At 42.7% G+C, this 16,274-nt stretch overlaps 1 protein-coding gene across 1 annotated transcript; it reads right to left on the bottom strand.

Annotated features, from left to right (window-relative positions):
- Positions 1 to 577: 577 nt before the first annotated feature.
- On the bottom strand, positions 578 to 15,689 carry LOC115159275 (tricarboxylate transport protein B, mitochondrial). The gene is made up of 9 exons (XM_029708839.1): positions 15,319 to 15,689; positions 8,667 to 8,774; positions 5,781 to 5,880; positions 5,545 to 5,683; positions 5,330 to 5,414; positions 1,875 to 1,979; positions 1,627 to 1,742; positions 1,459 to 1,532; positions 578 to 1,332 (listed from the first exon to the last, which is right to left on the bottom strand). Exons 1-9 carry the CDS (start codon positions 15,428 to 15,430, stop codon positions 1,218 to 1,220), a joined length of 954 nt encoding a protein of 317 aa, XP_029564699.1. The 5' UTR covers positions 15,431 to 15,689; the 3' UTR covers positions 578 to 1,217.
- Between the last annotated feature and the right edge of the window lie 585 nt (positions 15,690 to 16,274).

Here is a 16,274-nt window from a genome sequence, read left to right as displayed (position 1 = left end):
TAAATTACACCTAGACTCCTATGATTGATCGTTGGTGTAAGGTTCTTACTGTGGAATGCCTGGTTTGGTTTTTGCTAGGCATATACGGACCCATGTCCTCCAAAAAGTTGACAAGTTGGCCAATAAGCACCTGGATGATCATCAAGACTATTGGAAGCAGGGCCAGTCCTTGCTGTTCTGCCACCCTAAGCGAGACCAAAAAATGCTGCCCGCTCGCAAAATTAGAAGTCCCAGTAAGCAAAATGTTAAATAAATAAAATACGTATATCTTTTTTGTTATTTGTAAACGCCCTTGTGGTTGAATATCTGATAACATTCAATATAAAAAAATATGCAAAAATAGAGAAACTCAGAAAGGGGGCAAATACTTTTTCATGGCACTATACATATAGTATCTCTCTACCATAAAGATATCTCTGAATATAATGATATATAAGGCATTGTGTTGTAATTGCACTCAGGTATGTAAAGCAGTTACATTTCAGACCTGCATTAAACCTGGAAAACAACACCCATGTGACACGTGAACAGGCATGTCTGTTGTAGTGCTATCATGTGTAAGAACAACGGCCTCCACTTCTCTGCCAGACCCATTTTACTGGGTCACACCATCATGTTAAATATACAACATGGTCTTTGGAGTTAAAAGCCTTTGATCCTCCTCCTCATTTCAAGTTTTTCCCTTTGATTTACATCACATTAAATTGGGTTTTAGCTATAAGTATTGTTTCATCTTTGATTAATGTACAACATAAGATGTTAATAATAGCCATTCGTGAACTGAAGCACTGTCGGTCTAAGACACTTCTCTGGAATGATACAGTGTTCCCATTATTCTAGTCATATAGGCCAAATCCCTCACCCTACCCATGTGCCCTTACTCACTCCCCCCTGTGGATATATAGAAGAACAGAGGAAGTAGGTATAAACAATATGATAGTAGTATCCCCAATAGGATCATAGGCGAAGTGCACTCATCCCCAGATTGTTTACACCTATCATGGCTGCATTTCATTCCAACTGACTAAGCAAACAATGGCAGGGGACAGAGACCAACTTTTTTGGAATGAAATATAACCAGCCATGTTAGATCTGTAAGGAGGTAGCAAGTCATGGAAAACCTAAGGAAAGGGCAGAGGGATTGGGTTTGGAATCAGGCCATAGCCCCGCCCTGCCGGGGGTTATCCACTCATGCTGGTTGTCATGGAAAAGTGATCTCAGTCAGTCTTCCAGACTTTGTTAAGGACCTTCACCACCTCCTCGTAGATTATGAAGACGATGGCTACGTCCATACACACCCTGCCCAGCCTGGGGACTGTACCCTTATAGAACCTGGGGAGAAAGTAAATAATGAAGGAAGGAGGCAAAGGGCAGACACAGGATCAATACAATTATGTCTGATACAAATCGATGAAAATGAGACAGGAGGTCAAAGTTAGTGTGTACAGAGACACTTACGCTTTAGGTCCCTCATGCTTCATGATCTTGACGGCACAGTCCAGGGTGCTTTTGTACTTGTGAGCCTCCAGACCCTGTTAGTAGAGAGAAGGACAAAACGATACAAGTATAGTAAAAGAGATTCAATTCACTGCAAGTGATCAGGTCATTAATAATGGTGGTGTGTACCTGCATCCTGGTTTTGATGACATCCAGAGGAGTGTTTCCAAACACACTGACAGCTCCAGCGAAGGCTCCGAATGCTCCCGTGACCAGAGGGTTAATGGCCTTGTTAGGGTCTTCACCTAGGGAGCAGAGAGAGACAGAGCAGTGAGACACTCTGGATAAACACACACACACAGGTAAACAACACACGCACACACAGGAGAGAAGGGTTCAAACTCAGTCGATCACACACAACACACACACACACACACCTTTGTACCAGTTCCTTAGAGATGTCATGACGTAGAAGCGAATGGCCTGGTTGGATCCCTGTTTCAGTACCGTGGCTGTCAGACCCTGGTACGTCCCCCTCAGGCCTGGAGGAGACATAGATAACACAACATATCAACACACAGGTCGGACTTCCTTCTGAGAATTTGTAGGCGAGCAAGTAAAACTACACTGCCATCCGTTCTACTGGCAAACATGCAATCATTGGAAAATAAAATCGATGACCTACGAGCAAGATTAAACTACCAATGGGACATTAAACTGTAATATCTTATGTTTCACAGAGTCGTGGCTGAACGACGACATGAACATCTTACAGCTGGTGGGTTTTACACTGTATCGAAAGGATAGAACTGCAGCCTCTGGTAAGACAAAGGGTGGCGGCCTATGTATATTTGTAAACAACAGCTGGTGCCCAATATCTAAGCAAGTCTCGAGGTTTTGCTCACCTGAGGGATAGTATCTCATGATAAGCTGTAGACCACACTATCTTCCTAGAGAGTTTATCTGTATTTTTCACAGCTGTCTGCATACCACCACAGACCAATGCTGGCATTAAGACCGCACTCAATGAGCTGTATACCGTCATAAGCAAACAGGAAAACGCTCATCCAGGTGGCGCTCCTAGTGACCGGGGACTTTAATGCAGAGAAACCTAAATCCATTTTACCAAATTTCCACAAGCATGTTAAATATGCAACCAGAGGAATACAATTTTAAAAAATAACCAAAAAATTATAAAAACTCTAGACTACCTTCACTCCACACACAGAGACGAGTACAAAGCTCTCCCTCACCCTCCATTTGGCAAATCTGACTGTAATTCTATCCTCCTGATTCCTGCTTACAAGCAAATATTAAAGCAGGAAGCACCAGTGGTCAGATGAAGCAGATGCTAAGATAAAGGACTGTTTTGCTAGCACAGGCTGGAATATGTTCCGGGATTCTTCCGATGGCATTGAGGATTACACCACATCAGTCACTTGCTTTATCAATAAGTGCATCGATGACGTCGATACAGTGACTGTATGTACATGCCCCAACCAGAAGCCATGGATTACAGGCAACATCCGCACTGAGCTAAAGAGTAGAGATGCCGATTTAAAGGAAGACACACCCTCTCTTCTTTCTGCGGTTCAGGTGGCAGCAATGTTCCCTCAAAAACAAATTAGGCACTGAGCACAAACTTGAACGTTGTGAAAATTCTGTGCAACTTCCAGCGCGTGTTCACTGTGAACACTAAGGCTGTACCCGCTTTAAGTTACAGTTTTAACAGTGGCCAAGTAGGTTACTGTGACTATTTGATAATAATGTAGGCCTACCAGAGTGGCCTATCATAAAAACAATGGAGAAAATGCATCCCATAACATTTTAACATGGAAATAGCTGTTCTATCATTCAACCTACAGTAGCAGCCAATGTGTGGTGTTCAATGTGGCAGTGAGACTTTTGAAAAAAAACATGGAGGGCTTGACATTAAACTGTTTACCACTATCCTTCAGACAAGGAGACTGAAAATGTTGTTTGATGCAAGAAACTACTTTACAAAATTAAATGCATTATTATTCCCATAGCACTATTACAGAGAACCAGACAAATTATGCTACCCTCTGCCTATTGGCTACTGAGCTTATTCAAGCCTGTCTCAAAATACAACACTGCCCTTTTTAAGACCAAAAAAAAGCTCTTTACCTGACTCACTTTTCAAAGATGTCTAGTAATGTACATGTTTTCTGCTCCCCTATTGCTGACTACAAATGATCTATAACTGAGCTAATAACTCACTAACTAGAGGATATGAACAAAATGTGCACAAATGGCTACATGCAGCTCTTGCTTTGATCTCAAAACAAGCTCATCTACTCACGATCGCTCATGCTGTAAACACAGTCCAGTTCAAAGTAAATTGCACAGATCCATATATGGCAATGGTCTAATTGCATATAGATCTACTGCAGCTCTGATTGTTTATGCCACACCGGTCTGTTTAAAGTACGGGCTAAGTCGTGCATGTCAATGCAATAGAATCCTACTCCGATGCGTTCTGCCTTCAACAAAATCCCTTGTATTGTTCGTTTTGTTTCGGTATGTTGCATTGAAAGTGGCTAATATTGCATTGATTTAATCACAATTGCCACAGTAAAGGGAAACATTGATAGGGTTAACAGGGAAAACTCTAGAACAGTGGTCACCAACCTTTTCTGAGTCAAGATCACTTTGAGTCAAAACGCAAGCCGAGATCTACCGCTCAGATTTATTTTTAAACATGACTTGTGCCTGTGCAACATTAACCAATTAAAAACAGTACTGTAGCAATGAGGTTTGTGCAGTAAGCTATAGGCCCAATACATTGTCACCACATATTGGCTTTGCTAGAATTGCCCTGCCAATGCATTGCAGTTCGGGCCATTTTTTGGATGTAGGCTATATTTACACCCCGGTAATAGATCCTTTGTTGTATTACTTGTGAGTCACAGCTGAGTGAGCATACATTTAAATAATTCTCTTTTTATTTTACTGGGCTGATGGTGCCTGCATCTTGTGGTCAGTGTCAGTGGAGAGAGAGAGAGAGCAGCAGACTGAGGGTCCGCCTCTCAACATCCCTCCGCTGACACTGACCAAAAATGGAAACAGTCTTCCAGCTGATGGCGAAACTCGAGTCGCACCACATCATTTTTTGCCTCATGCACAAATTCAAGTTGTTACTCCTATGAACAGAGAAAGTGTAATATTCCTTGAGCCGCTAATAATAACAACGCAAGCCTATAGTTACAGTTTCCTACTCATTCATTTCTGCTGCAGTGCTTGTTGTAGCGATGAGTTGAAATAGGAAGAACGCACATATTATGGCTTATAAAAGTGTTGAACACAAAGTGTTGACAGTGCTGAGTAAGAACTTAAACATGAACTCACTCATAAAAACACCATCTCTTTGCTGTATTCTTTGACAGTCTCTCTCTAGTCATGGGTTTAAACGTTTTGAAATCTCACAGTATCAACTTTATGCCGGCTACGTCACTGCAGACACAGTAATCTGAGATTACCAGCGGTATGCCTATAGAGCACTTGATTAGCTCTCCGGAGCCGCCGGGAAGGCAGAGTTTGTACCTTCAGACACATGAAATGGTTCAAAATGGCAACAGTTCACCTGATTCGGGTGCGCCTACAGACAACAGCCCCAGACAACAAAAATAAATTGGAACAAGGCTTTACCGGGGGGGGGGGTTCACTAAAATGTTTGCCGATCGACTAGGAATGCCTTGGAGATCGACCGGTTGGTGACCACTGCTCTAGAAAGTTGAGTGAAGTTCAATCTCGTGCTTCTCTCTGTGGGCTGATATTTATTCTGTGCAGCAGTCCTGGGGGAGCTGCGAGGCAGTCTCGGGTGAACATTGGGTGGCAGTAAACTCACACAGTGTCTGTCTCCCTTCCTTACCTTCTGTTCTGATGATCTCCCTGACTCCATGGAAGAATCCCCGGTACTTTGGGTTGGCTGACGATTGATCATGGATAAACTTTACCTGAAATGACAAGAGAACGACACAGATTCAAATTATATGCAGACCTTTGTTTTATAAACTAGTAACGTCACACACCGACACATGCAGATAACGGTTTAAGATTTCCTAAAGTTGTTTAAGACAAACAAACCTTGACCGTCTCCATGGGGCAGACCACCACCACAGCCTCAGCCACTCCAGCCCCCAGGCCACAGAAAAGACCCCGGGTACTGTCCAGCTTCCCACTCTCATCACGCATCTTATTACTGAGGAACTCAAACACACCAAACCTGATAGAGAGAGAGGATGTTAGGGACATATTAAAAATGGACCGAGACAGAGGGTGAGGCAGAGAGATGGACAGTGTGTGGTGTGATGTGTGTGTACCTGACGGCTGCTTTGGGTATGGAGCCATAGAGCAATGAGCTAAGCCCTCTGTACAGACCCCTCACCCCATAACCGTCTACCGTCTGCTTCACACAGTCAACTACAGGGGGGGTAAGGAAGAGATAGACAGAGAATCAGAATGAGAGAGGACACAAAACACACACAGTCAACTGCAGATATTTCAAATCACTTTGAGTTGTTTTTTTGCATGTTACCTGTGGAACATTCAACGGTATTTTAACAAATAACTTAGTGCATTGTACAGGTACAGGAAACTGTTAGTGAGACTCATGGTGCTAGCAGCTACAGTTAAGTCCAGGAGTGTGAAATCTCAGTAGACTGACTGACTGACATGTTGTTTCAGACAGACTCCAGGCCAAAGTCCAGTGACTCTGAACATACAGATAACACGGCTAGGCTGAACCCACACACACAGGAAGCTCTGAAGTTCTCAGGAAAGGGGCTGGCACTCACTAGCAGTGTAGTGGTGTGGGGGCTGGCTTCGGCAAAGTGGGTCTGGTTATGTCCTGCCTGGTTGGCCCTGTCCGAGGGTATAGTCAGACTGGGCCACAGTGTCTCCCGACCCCTCCTGTCTCAGCCTCCGTTAATTATTCTGCAATAGTTTGTGTCGGGGGGCTAGGGTCAGTCTGTTATATCTGGAGTATTTCTTCTGTCTTATCCAGTGTGAATTTAAGAGCTCTCTCGCTCTCAAAAGCCAACTGACATTTACTCCTGAGGTGCTGACCTGTTGCACCCTCTACCAACACTGTGATTATTATAATTTGACCCTGCTGGTCATCTATGAACGTTTGAACACCACGGCCATGTACTGTTGTAATCGCCACCCGGCACAGCCAGAAGAGGACTGACAGGCCACCCCTCAGAGCCTGGTTCCTCTCTAGGTTTCTTCCTAGGTTCCTGTCTTTCTAGGGAGTTGTTCCTGGGGTTTTAGGCTGGGTTTCTGTACAGCACTTTGTGACATCGACAGATGTAAAAAGGGCTTTATAAATACATTTGATTGATTGATTGATTGATTGATTGATTGATTGATAGAGCCACTGTTTTAATACACAAACATTTCCACGTTGGACCTCTCCTATTGATTTACAGATCCCTTGCTCAAGGCTTTTAATTAATCTGACATGTAAGGCCTACTGTAAGGCCTCCTGCAAACAGCTGATGACACCCACACAGTATTCAAGAGCATGTTGTCTCAACTGATGGCAGGCACAACACAAAAACCTCAGACGATGTAAATAAGATGGTCTAAGCTACAAAATATGCAAATATGAAAATAATCTAAGTTAATGCATTTTTGGATAATTGATAATTCCTATTTAAAAAAAGTATCATTCAATAAATGATTAAACAGTTTGACAACCCAGTTTTTTTTAGCTTTTAAATGATATCAAACTCAACCGTTTATCTTTTCAAGTGATGAAGACATGGATGTCTCATGGTAGGGTGGGCTATGCAAAATGGGTCAACTGAATGTTTTGGCATTCAGGTCCAAAACGTCACTTTGACCTTCTTCCATAGCTATAAACATGTATGGAAAGTTTTTGTTTAAAACAAATGGGATGCTGTCAAAAAAAACTAATAATTCCCTCTCCTGTTTAGGAGCAACTGTTGGCAAGCTGTGTCAGTGCACCAGGTCTGGAACCAAGAGGATCCTTAACAGCTTCTACCCCCATGCCATGAGACTGCTAAACAAGACAGCTAATTAGCTAATCAAACAGCTACCAGGACTACCTGCATTGACCCTTTTTTGAACTAACTCTATGCACACACACTGGACTCTACCCACTCATACTAAAACTGACACCCCAACACACACTACATACGCCCACACACATAACATGTGCACACATGCATACGGACGCCACACACGCTTTAACACTCACCACATACAGTATACTGCTGCTACTGTCTATCTAGTCACTTTACCCCTACTATGTACAGTACCAGTCAAAGGTTTGGACACACCTACTCATTCAAGAGTTTCTTTATTTGTACTATTTTCTACATTATAGAATAATAGTGAAGACATCAAAGCTATGAAATAACACATATGGAATCATGTAGTAATCAAACAAGTGTTAAACAAATCAAAATATACTACAACATTCTGCAGCGATACACCATCCCATCTGGTTTGCGCTCAGTGGGACAATCATTTGTTTTTCAACAAGACAATGACCCAACACACCTCCAGGCTGTGTAAGGGCTATTTGACCAAGAAGGAGAGTGATGGAGTGCTGCATCAGATGACCTGGCCTCCACAATCACCCGACTTACTCCCAATTGAGATGGTTTGGGATGAGTTGGACCGCAGAGTGAAGGAAATGCAGCCAACAAGTGCTCAGCATATGTGGGAACTCCGTCAAGACTGTTGGAAAGCATTCCTCATAATGCTGGTTGAGAGAATGCCAAAGTGTGCAAAGTTGTCATCAAGGTAAAGGGTGGCTACTTTGAAGAATCTCAAATATATTTTGATTTGTTTAACACTTTTTTGGTTACTACATTATTCCATATGTGTTATTTCATAGTTTTAATGTCTTCACTATTATACTACAATGTAGAAAATAGTAAAAATAAAGAAAAACCCTTGAATGAGTAGTTGTGTCCTAACTTTTGACTGGTACTGTACATACTACGTCAATGACCTCGTACCCATGCACATCGACTCGGTACTGGAACTCCCTGTATATAGCCAAATTATTTTTATTCATTGAATTTATTCCTCATGTCACTATGTATTCATTTAAATAGAATCTTTAATTCTGCATTGTTGGAAAAGGCCCCGTAAGTACGCATTTCACTGTTAGTCTACACCTGTTGAAGCATGTAGTATGTGACAAATAACACTTGATTTGAGATACACACCGATGCCTTTATATCTGGGAGGGTTGGCCTTCTCATCCAACTGCAGCTGAGTCTTCACATACTCTGTAGGGAATGTAATACAGATCTCTATTCCTCCAGCAATACCACCTAGAGAGAGAAAGGGAGAGACAGAAAAGTTATGGTCGTTAGGCTGATCTCTATACCCCCTGCTCCATCTGGAACAACAGACCAGTTCAGTTAAAGACTTGTGTCTTCTCTGCTGGCTGAATAGATGCCATCATTTTATGTATAACGTGTTATTACTACATTCACAAATAAAATATTTTAAAATATAATAAAGTATCATCAGTGTCTCAATAACAGATTTAATATGTTGTTAGAGGACTTTTCTCTGTAACCTCCTGGTTCCACCTTAACAGCCGGAGCTCCACACATCTGCAGTTGAACGGCTAACAGAAAGAAGGGCTCTGATTGGCTGAGCTGGGTTTCTGCCCACAGGATACGCCCCTCTGCTCTGATCAGTGGGGGTGTGCTTCCACTACAGAGAGACGTCAGCATGTTTCAGTTCGGAACTCAGCTAGCCGAACGAGTGTGCTCGCATACTCCCTTAGAGTACCGAGAAAAAGAAAAAAAACGAGAAAAAGTCCTGTTTGTCCATTTTGAGACGCCGTAGCCAGTATACACTTACTCAATATATAACTAATCTAAGAGAATTCAAGAAATCTGTCGTTCATTTTGACGTTTTTGCCGAATAGATCTTTCGCGCAGTTTTACATCTAACTAAGATGTTTGGTGAATGAAAACGAGTCGTCTCTCGTTGAATAACAACAGAAACTTTATTGAAGAATCCCTACTGTTGACCAACCACCGACGAAGGGGCGTAGACTTCGGCTCCGAACTTCGGCTTGCCTCCAGAAAAAAAAGTGGTGAGCCCGAACAGCCGAAAAACCCCTCAACGAAGTCCATACGAACAAAGATGTCACAAAATGTCGTCATAACATATGCACCAACTCTACCGAACTGTTTCGGCTGAGAAGCATGTGGACGCCTCTCTCACACAGAGTCGTCATAAACCTATAGAGTTCAAACTTTGGGTCAAGGGGCAACTCCATATGAGTCTTCCAAGTTCTCAAACAGTTATGTGATAACATAGCGTGCTCAACCACTGATCTCTAACCAGTTAACTGAACTATCCCCATTGAAAACCTGTTAGATTTGAAGTGGGGAAAGCAGTCCCTAATGTGTGTGTGGGAAACGTCCTGGTTGAGTCTAAACATCAACCCCATGCTGATGCTTCTGAAAGAGACATTTGTTGAGGCTCTGGACTTAAGCATGCCTTTCACCTCTACACACAAGCATGCAGGGCGGTCAGTCCCACACAGGAATGGTCATGCAACACTTCATTATCCACAAGCACACACACAATTAGTCCCTCTTAGTAGTGGCGTGTGGCTAAAAAAATGTTTTACAAATAAATTAAATTAAAAATAAACATAAAAAAAAAAAATATATATATATATATATATATATATAATAATCACTGGGGAAGCCAAGGCCCCCCCCCCAAAAAAAAAGCCATATTACAACCTACATTACATGACAAAATACGTGGACACCTGCTTACCGAACATTCCATAATCATGGGCATTAATATGGAGTTGTTTCCCCTTTTGCTGCTATAACAGCCACCACTTTTCTGAAAGGCTTTCCACTAGATGTTGGAACATCGCTGCGGGGACTTGCTTCCATTCAGCCACGAGCATTAGTGAGGTCGGGCACTGATGTTGGGCGATTAAGCCTGGCTTGCAGTCGGCGTTCCAATTCATCCCAAAAGTGTTCGATAGGGTTGAGGTCAGAGCTCTGTGCAGCCCAGTCATGTTCTTCCACACTGATCTCGACAAACCATTTCTGTATGAACCTCGCTTTGTGCACAGTGGCATTCTCATGCTGAAACAGGAAAGGGCCTTCCCCAAACTGTTGCCACAAAGTTAGAAGCACAGAATCATCTAGAATGTCAATGTATGCTGTAGCGTTAAGATTTCCCTTCACTGGAACTAAGGGGCCTAGCCCGAACCATGAACAAACAGCCCCAGACCATTATTCCTCCTCCACCAAACTTTACAGTTGGCACTATGCATTGGGGCAGGTAGCGTTCCCATGGCGTTTGCCAATCCAAGATTCATCCGTCAGACTGCCAGATGGTTTAGCGCGATTCTTCAATCCAGAGAGCGCACTTCCACTGCTCCAGAGTCCAATGGCGACAAGCTTTACACCACTCCAGCCAACGCTTGGCATTGCGCATGGTGATCTTATGCTTGTGTGCGGCTGCTCGGCCATGGAAACCCATTTTATAATAAAGTTCCAGAGGAACAGTTCTTGTGCCGACGTTACTTCCAGAGGAAATTTGGAACTCGTTAGTGAGTGTTGCAACCGAGGACAGGCTATTTTTACACGCGTCAGCATTCGGCAGTCCCATTCTGTGAGCTTGTGTGGCCTACCACTTCGCGGCTGAGCCGTTGATGGTCCTAGACATTTCCACTTCACAATAACTGACTTGTTGGAAAGATGGCATCCTATTAAGGTGCCAAGTTGAAAGTCACAGAGCTCTTCAGTAAGGACATTCTACTGGCAATGTTTTCCTATGGAGACTGCATGGCGGTGTCCTCAATTGTATATACCTGTCAGCAACGGGTGTGGCTGAAATAGCTGAATCCTCTAATTTGAAGGGGTGTCCACATACTTTTGCATATATAGTGTATGTGTTGAGATACTTACGTTGTTTGCTCTACAACCTGTTAGTTCCTATGCCTTGCGACTGTGATATATAGGCCTAAGGCCAAGGAAATAAGACACAGTGTTAGAATAAATTCAACCACACCTTTGTTTCATCACAAAACTGGAGCGCAACCTCTGTCCGTTGAAGTCCACAAAGCATATTGCATGTAACAAATAGTTACATGACCTACAGCACCCTAACCCTAGACCTCCAGGTTGCCTCCCACAATTTTATAATGTTCCGGCTTAACAAATCTGCATGTAACAGAAAACTTTAGTTTGGCATAGAGGAACTCCGTCACTACCTTATCCGCTTGAATAAAAAACAAAATAGTAGCTAGCAAGATGGAGATGAGTGGTTATTTTTAATGAGTGCATTTCGCAAGTGGCTAGTTTGCATAAACTAGCTTCACCTAAAACCCCTTCAAAGTTTTTCCTGCAAACTTTGGTTTAGAATCACAACATTCTGGCATGTCTACCTCGTGATTTGTTGGGAGAGTTGTCTGTCTGATGTGGGCCCAGCCCAGAATTTTCTTTCTTCCCCTTATCAAAAAGCTGCCTAAAGAGTCGGTTTTTTTCCCCACTAGTAGGCTCATTGTTCATTGTCTTGTTATTACACAGTAGGCTAGAAATTCTGCCTAGTGCCCGGCTCTTCCTGTCATGTTAGATGTTTTATAATTAGACATCCAATTGTTTCCTCATAACAGGCCAGTCATTCATTCCCTACTCTACTATTCTAAGGAAGCAGTGAAGGAAGCAGGTGTCAGCTGAATTATAAAAAGGCACACAACCTGAGAGATAAGGAGCAAGCCAAACGACTGCATGTTTCGCAAGATAGACCTTCATCCGAGTAGATGAGGGTGTGTTGAGTGCCATAGTAATGCCCAACAACATTACTAATTCATTGAATGGCATTTATAGCACATTTTATTAGGTCTCAGAGTGCTTTGCATTCTATGGGGGGGTAATCAAGTTCAAAAAGTGGACTAAAGAGTGAACATTGAAGAAAAATGTTAACCCCCGACCCGCCAGCATGCGCCCCTGGTCTGGTGAAAGGGTGTTGTAAACCAGCTGCATGTGTGCCGTGTGTGAAGCAGTGCGTCTGTGCAGGAGTGTGTGGGTGCAGGAGTGTGTGTGTGCTCTCGGAACTGCAGAAGTGTGTGCAGTTTGTGCTGTGTCATCATGGCTCATGGATTCAGGCACACAGCACTGTACTGCACTGTACTGCACTGCAGGCCTCAGCCCCCTGTCAAGCACTCACACTATTGGGTGAATCTCACTGGTAGTGTAAAAGGTTTCCCGTCATCTCCTTTCCTTTATCTGGTTTGATTGTGAAAGCACTTCCTGGTAGACATCCATCATATTGCTCTCATCTATCATGTGAGAGCAAATGAGTAGGCCCCGATAGCTTACAATTTACTCCAGGTGAAAGCGTAGGTGATAGACATGGGGAAACAGGCCTGAAACATGTGCCAGAGAACTGAGACAGACAAATGGTTTCTATCACCTGATATGAGAAGATATTTCTAGTATATCAAGGAATTGGAATGGATCAGTGTTCACTTGTTACTCTTGCAAGAAGCAAGATTAGGAAGCAATTGACGCAACACATGAGTTATCAACCATGAATGCCCCTCATGTACTGTCCCAAAAGAGACAAAGTAAGTAGTGCAACTGCATTCAAGGATGCACGTGCAGCAACAGTTCCATCTAAGGACCTTACTCACCAGTCTGCATGCAAACCTTGACAAGCCTTACTATGGCTACAAATCTCTACACAGCTGTGGAACACAAGGACATGGTTGGCTTGGATTTTGTACCTCTGTGGCCTAGCTTTACAGTGTCCGGCACATCCCACTCAGCCCCCTGTACTGTGAGAGGAGTCTGCCAAACTCCCATTCATAAACCATGATAACCACACTCTGCTGGACTAAGGGAAAGGGGGCTTTGGTATGATCATGGGGTCAGGAATTACCAGAGAAAAGGACCATGGCACATCTAATTAACTCTACACACGCTGGAACTGACGACCAGAGCAAAGCATGTGTCCTTGTAGAACAGGAGTGATCCCTCTTGAAACCCAGACAAAAAATGACCATGATTTGGAGGATTTTCACAAAACGTTAATCATAGAATGGTCCTTTGGAGGGAGGATTGTTGACACATTTTAATCTAACAGCATAATTGAGAAATAACCTAAGTTATTAACCTAAAATGTAGCAATACCAAAGCCTCCATAATATTTTGTGTGTAGATGCTGCAAAGCAAACAAGATTGTCATATGAGGCTTTACGGCTTGCCCTGTAATATTAGTAGTAGTTCTTACATTCATTTGAATATTTCAAAATATAAAAACATGAATATTGAAAATAAACAATTGATTCAGCAAAATGTTCAATACATTGTCATGGTAGGCAATGTAACCAATCACAGCCCTCCTTTTACTTGTATTGCCCACTCTGGAACATTAATATGTCCATAGACCAGCGTTTCCCAAACTCGGTCATGGGGACCCATTTCGGTTTTTGCCCTAGCCCTCCACGCTAATTCAAATAATCAAAGCTGGATGATTATTTGAATCAGCTGTGTAGTGTTAGGGCAAAAACCAAAACGTGCACCCCTTGGGGTCCCCATGACAGAGTTTGGGAAACGCTGCCAAAAAGTATATTATGTTCAACAATATATTTTTATAAATTGCCAAGTCAAACATTTTATATATTCATGTTTATTTTACTATACTAATACATTTATGTAAGAACATTTCTATTGAAATCAGTATACTACTCATATTACAGAGCAAGCGGTAAAGCTTCATATGACACACATTTTAGCTTTGTTGCGCCAACATGGAGTCTTAAAAAAGGCCTGGGTACGGCCAAAATGTAATAAATATGCCAACTTTTATTATTTATTTATTTATTTATTATGCTTTTAGATACAAATGTCAAATATATGTCAACAATCCTTCTTCCAAAGCACCATGCTATGGAATACATTTCGTGAAAATCCCCCAAATCATGGTATTTTTTGTCTGGGTTTCAAGAGGAATAACAGATCGCTCACACAGACACGTTGAATCAAAGGCTAAAAGGGCAAATTGATAGTTCAACAGATGCAGCCAGTCCTCCTGAACTATAGTCAAAATGAGGTGTGCACTTTGGGTGTGCACAATTTGAAGACAATCCAGGCATAGACATTGCAGACAATTTTTTTCTCCAAACAATTGAATACTGTCTTGTATTCCTAAAGTCTCATATGCATTCAATAATGATCATATTGCAGCTCCATGTGCACACACATACACACACACCAGGCAGGCTGCAGATTCATGCCACTCCTCAAGTTCCACAGTGCATGAAGACAGTACGTCGCCCCTAAAGGGTGACTAGTTACTTTGGAATCACAAACCTCCCCCATCAGTCACAAAAAAAACAAGGCATATGACCAGATACAGAATATCTCATGCCAAAGCACATTGGATACTTACTTGCCACTGGTGCTGTTTTAGAGGTGGTTTGGACACCCTGTCAAGCACAGCACATAATTGTGTTGCTATATTGTGAACAAATGTGCCATACTCCCTAGCAACTGACACGTAGCTCATGAAGAAATTAAGAAAAAAGGCTGAATAGATTGGTAGACTTAAATAATTATTTACTACATTAACAAAGTTCACGTCAATGTTGCCTCCCATGGCAAGCTCTATACAGTAGGCAGGCAATAGCGTTGAAATGTCTTGCTACAAACAGACTGCCACTACAAAAGTAAAAAGAAAAACCTTTATAATATATTGTATTGTCACAGTGACAATGATTTGCATTGTTACAACGTAACAAGGCGCTATAATGAACGCTGCCTGAATTGTGAAGCAAAATCATCAGCCTACACAAGGAAAGATGAATGAAGGTATCCTTACCTGCTAGAATGGCTTTGCCAGGGTGGGTGAGTTTGGCTTTTCCTGCTGGGGCGGCGGCGGCCAAACAGTGGGGTCTGTGGAATGGACTCACAAATGTGGGATTCCTGGACATATTGGCAACAATCGGCCCCCCAAAACAACCTAGAACTTGTTCACTTCTAGGACGACACTCGTTATCCCTCTCGATCGTCAGCCTCCGTGCAATCCAGCGCTTTGTGCACAAATTGCGCCTCGATCACACCTACAGCGTCTTGATGTGCGATCAATTACAAAGGCGATGTTGATAATTGGAAACCGCCCAGCTCAAAGGCTAATGTGTCTTCCACTTTTGACAGTTGAAGTTCACTCATGCATTGCAAGTGTTTACAGGGCGGGGCTTTCACCCTTCCACGTAAAAAGAGAACGTCTCCATATTTTTCACAAACAAACCCGATTTAAGGTGGAACGGGAAATTCCCTCAGCTGCTTTGATTAGCCTAGTAGTTCATTGTGCCATAGTCCACACAGAATAACTGCAGCCTCCCCTAAATAAATATATCAGTCAGCAGTAGCCTGGTGTTACTCATAGCGGCCCCATAGCCCTTGTTGGCCTCAACCACCATAGACTTTATAAAAACAGTTTCCAACAACCTTTACATTTCTTAGGGTTGCCTGGTATGTAGGTATAAACAAAAATATTCACCAATGTGACCCTCACATTGGGCTTTAATATATATATATATATATAAAGAACAAATTCTTATTTACAATGACGGCCTACTCCGGACGACACTGGGCCAATTGTGCGCCACCCTATGGTACTCCAAATCACCGCCGGATGTGATACAGCCTGGATGCGAACCAAGTACTATAGTGACGCCTCTTGCATTGAGATGCAGTGCCTTAGACCGCTGCGCCACTCGGGAGCTTTACACAGATTATAGGCAGCCTTCGACACTGACACGTCATTGGGCCCTA

This window comes from Salmo trutta, chromosome 23 (assembly GCF_901001165.1).
Source record: "Salmo trutta chromosome 23, fSalTru1.1, whole genome shotgun sequence".
Taxonomy (NCBI): domain Eukaryota; kingdom Metazoa; phylum Chordata; class Actinopteri; order Salmoniformes; family Salmonidae; genus Salmo; species Salmo trutta.
Note: the sequence above shows the minus strand (reverse complement) of the source record. Positions and strands in the feature narration are given on the sequence as shown.

Coding starts and splice junctions, on each gene's coding strand:
- LOC115159275 (XM_029708839.1), bottom strand. CDS start 15,430: ATGTCCAGGAATCCCACATTTGTGAGTCCATTCCACAGACCCCACTGT. Junction 1,743..1,874: donor TCTAAGGAACTGGTACAAAG/GTGTGTGTGTGT, acceptor TCTGCTCCCTAG/GTGAAGACCCTAACAAGGCC. Junction 1,533..1,626: donor TCATCAAAACCAGGATGCAG/GTACACACCACC, acceptor CTCTACTAACAG/GGTCTGGAGGCTCACAAGTA.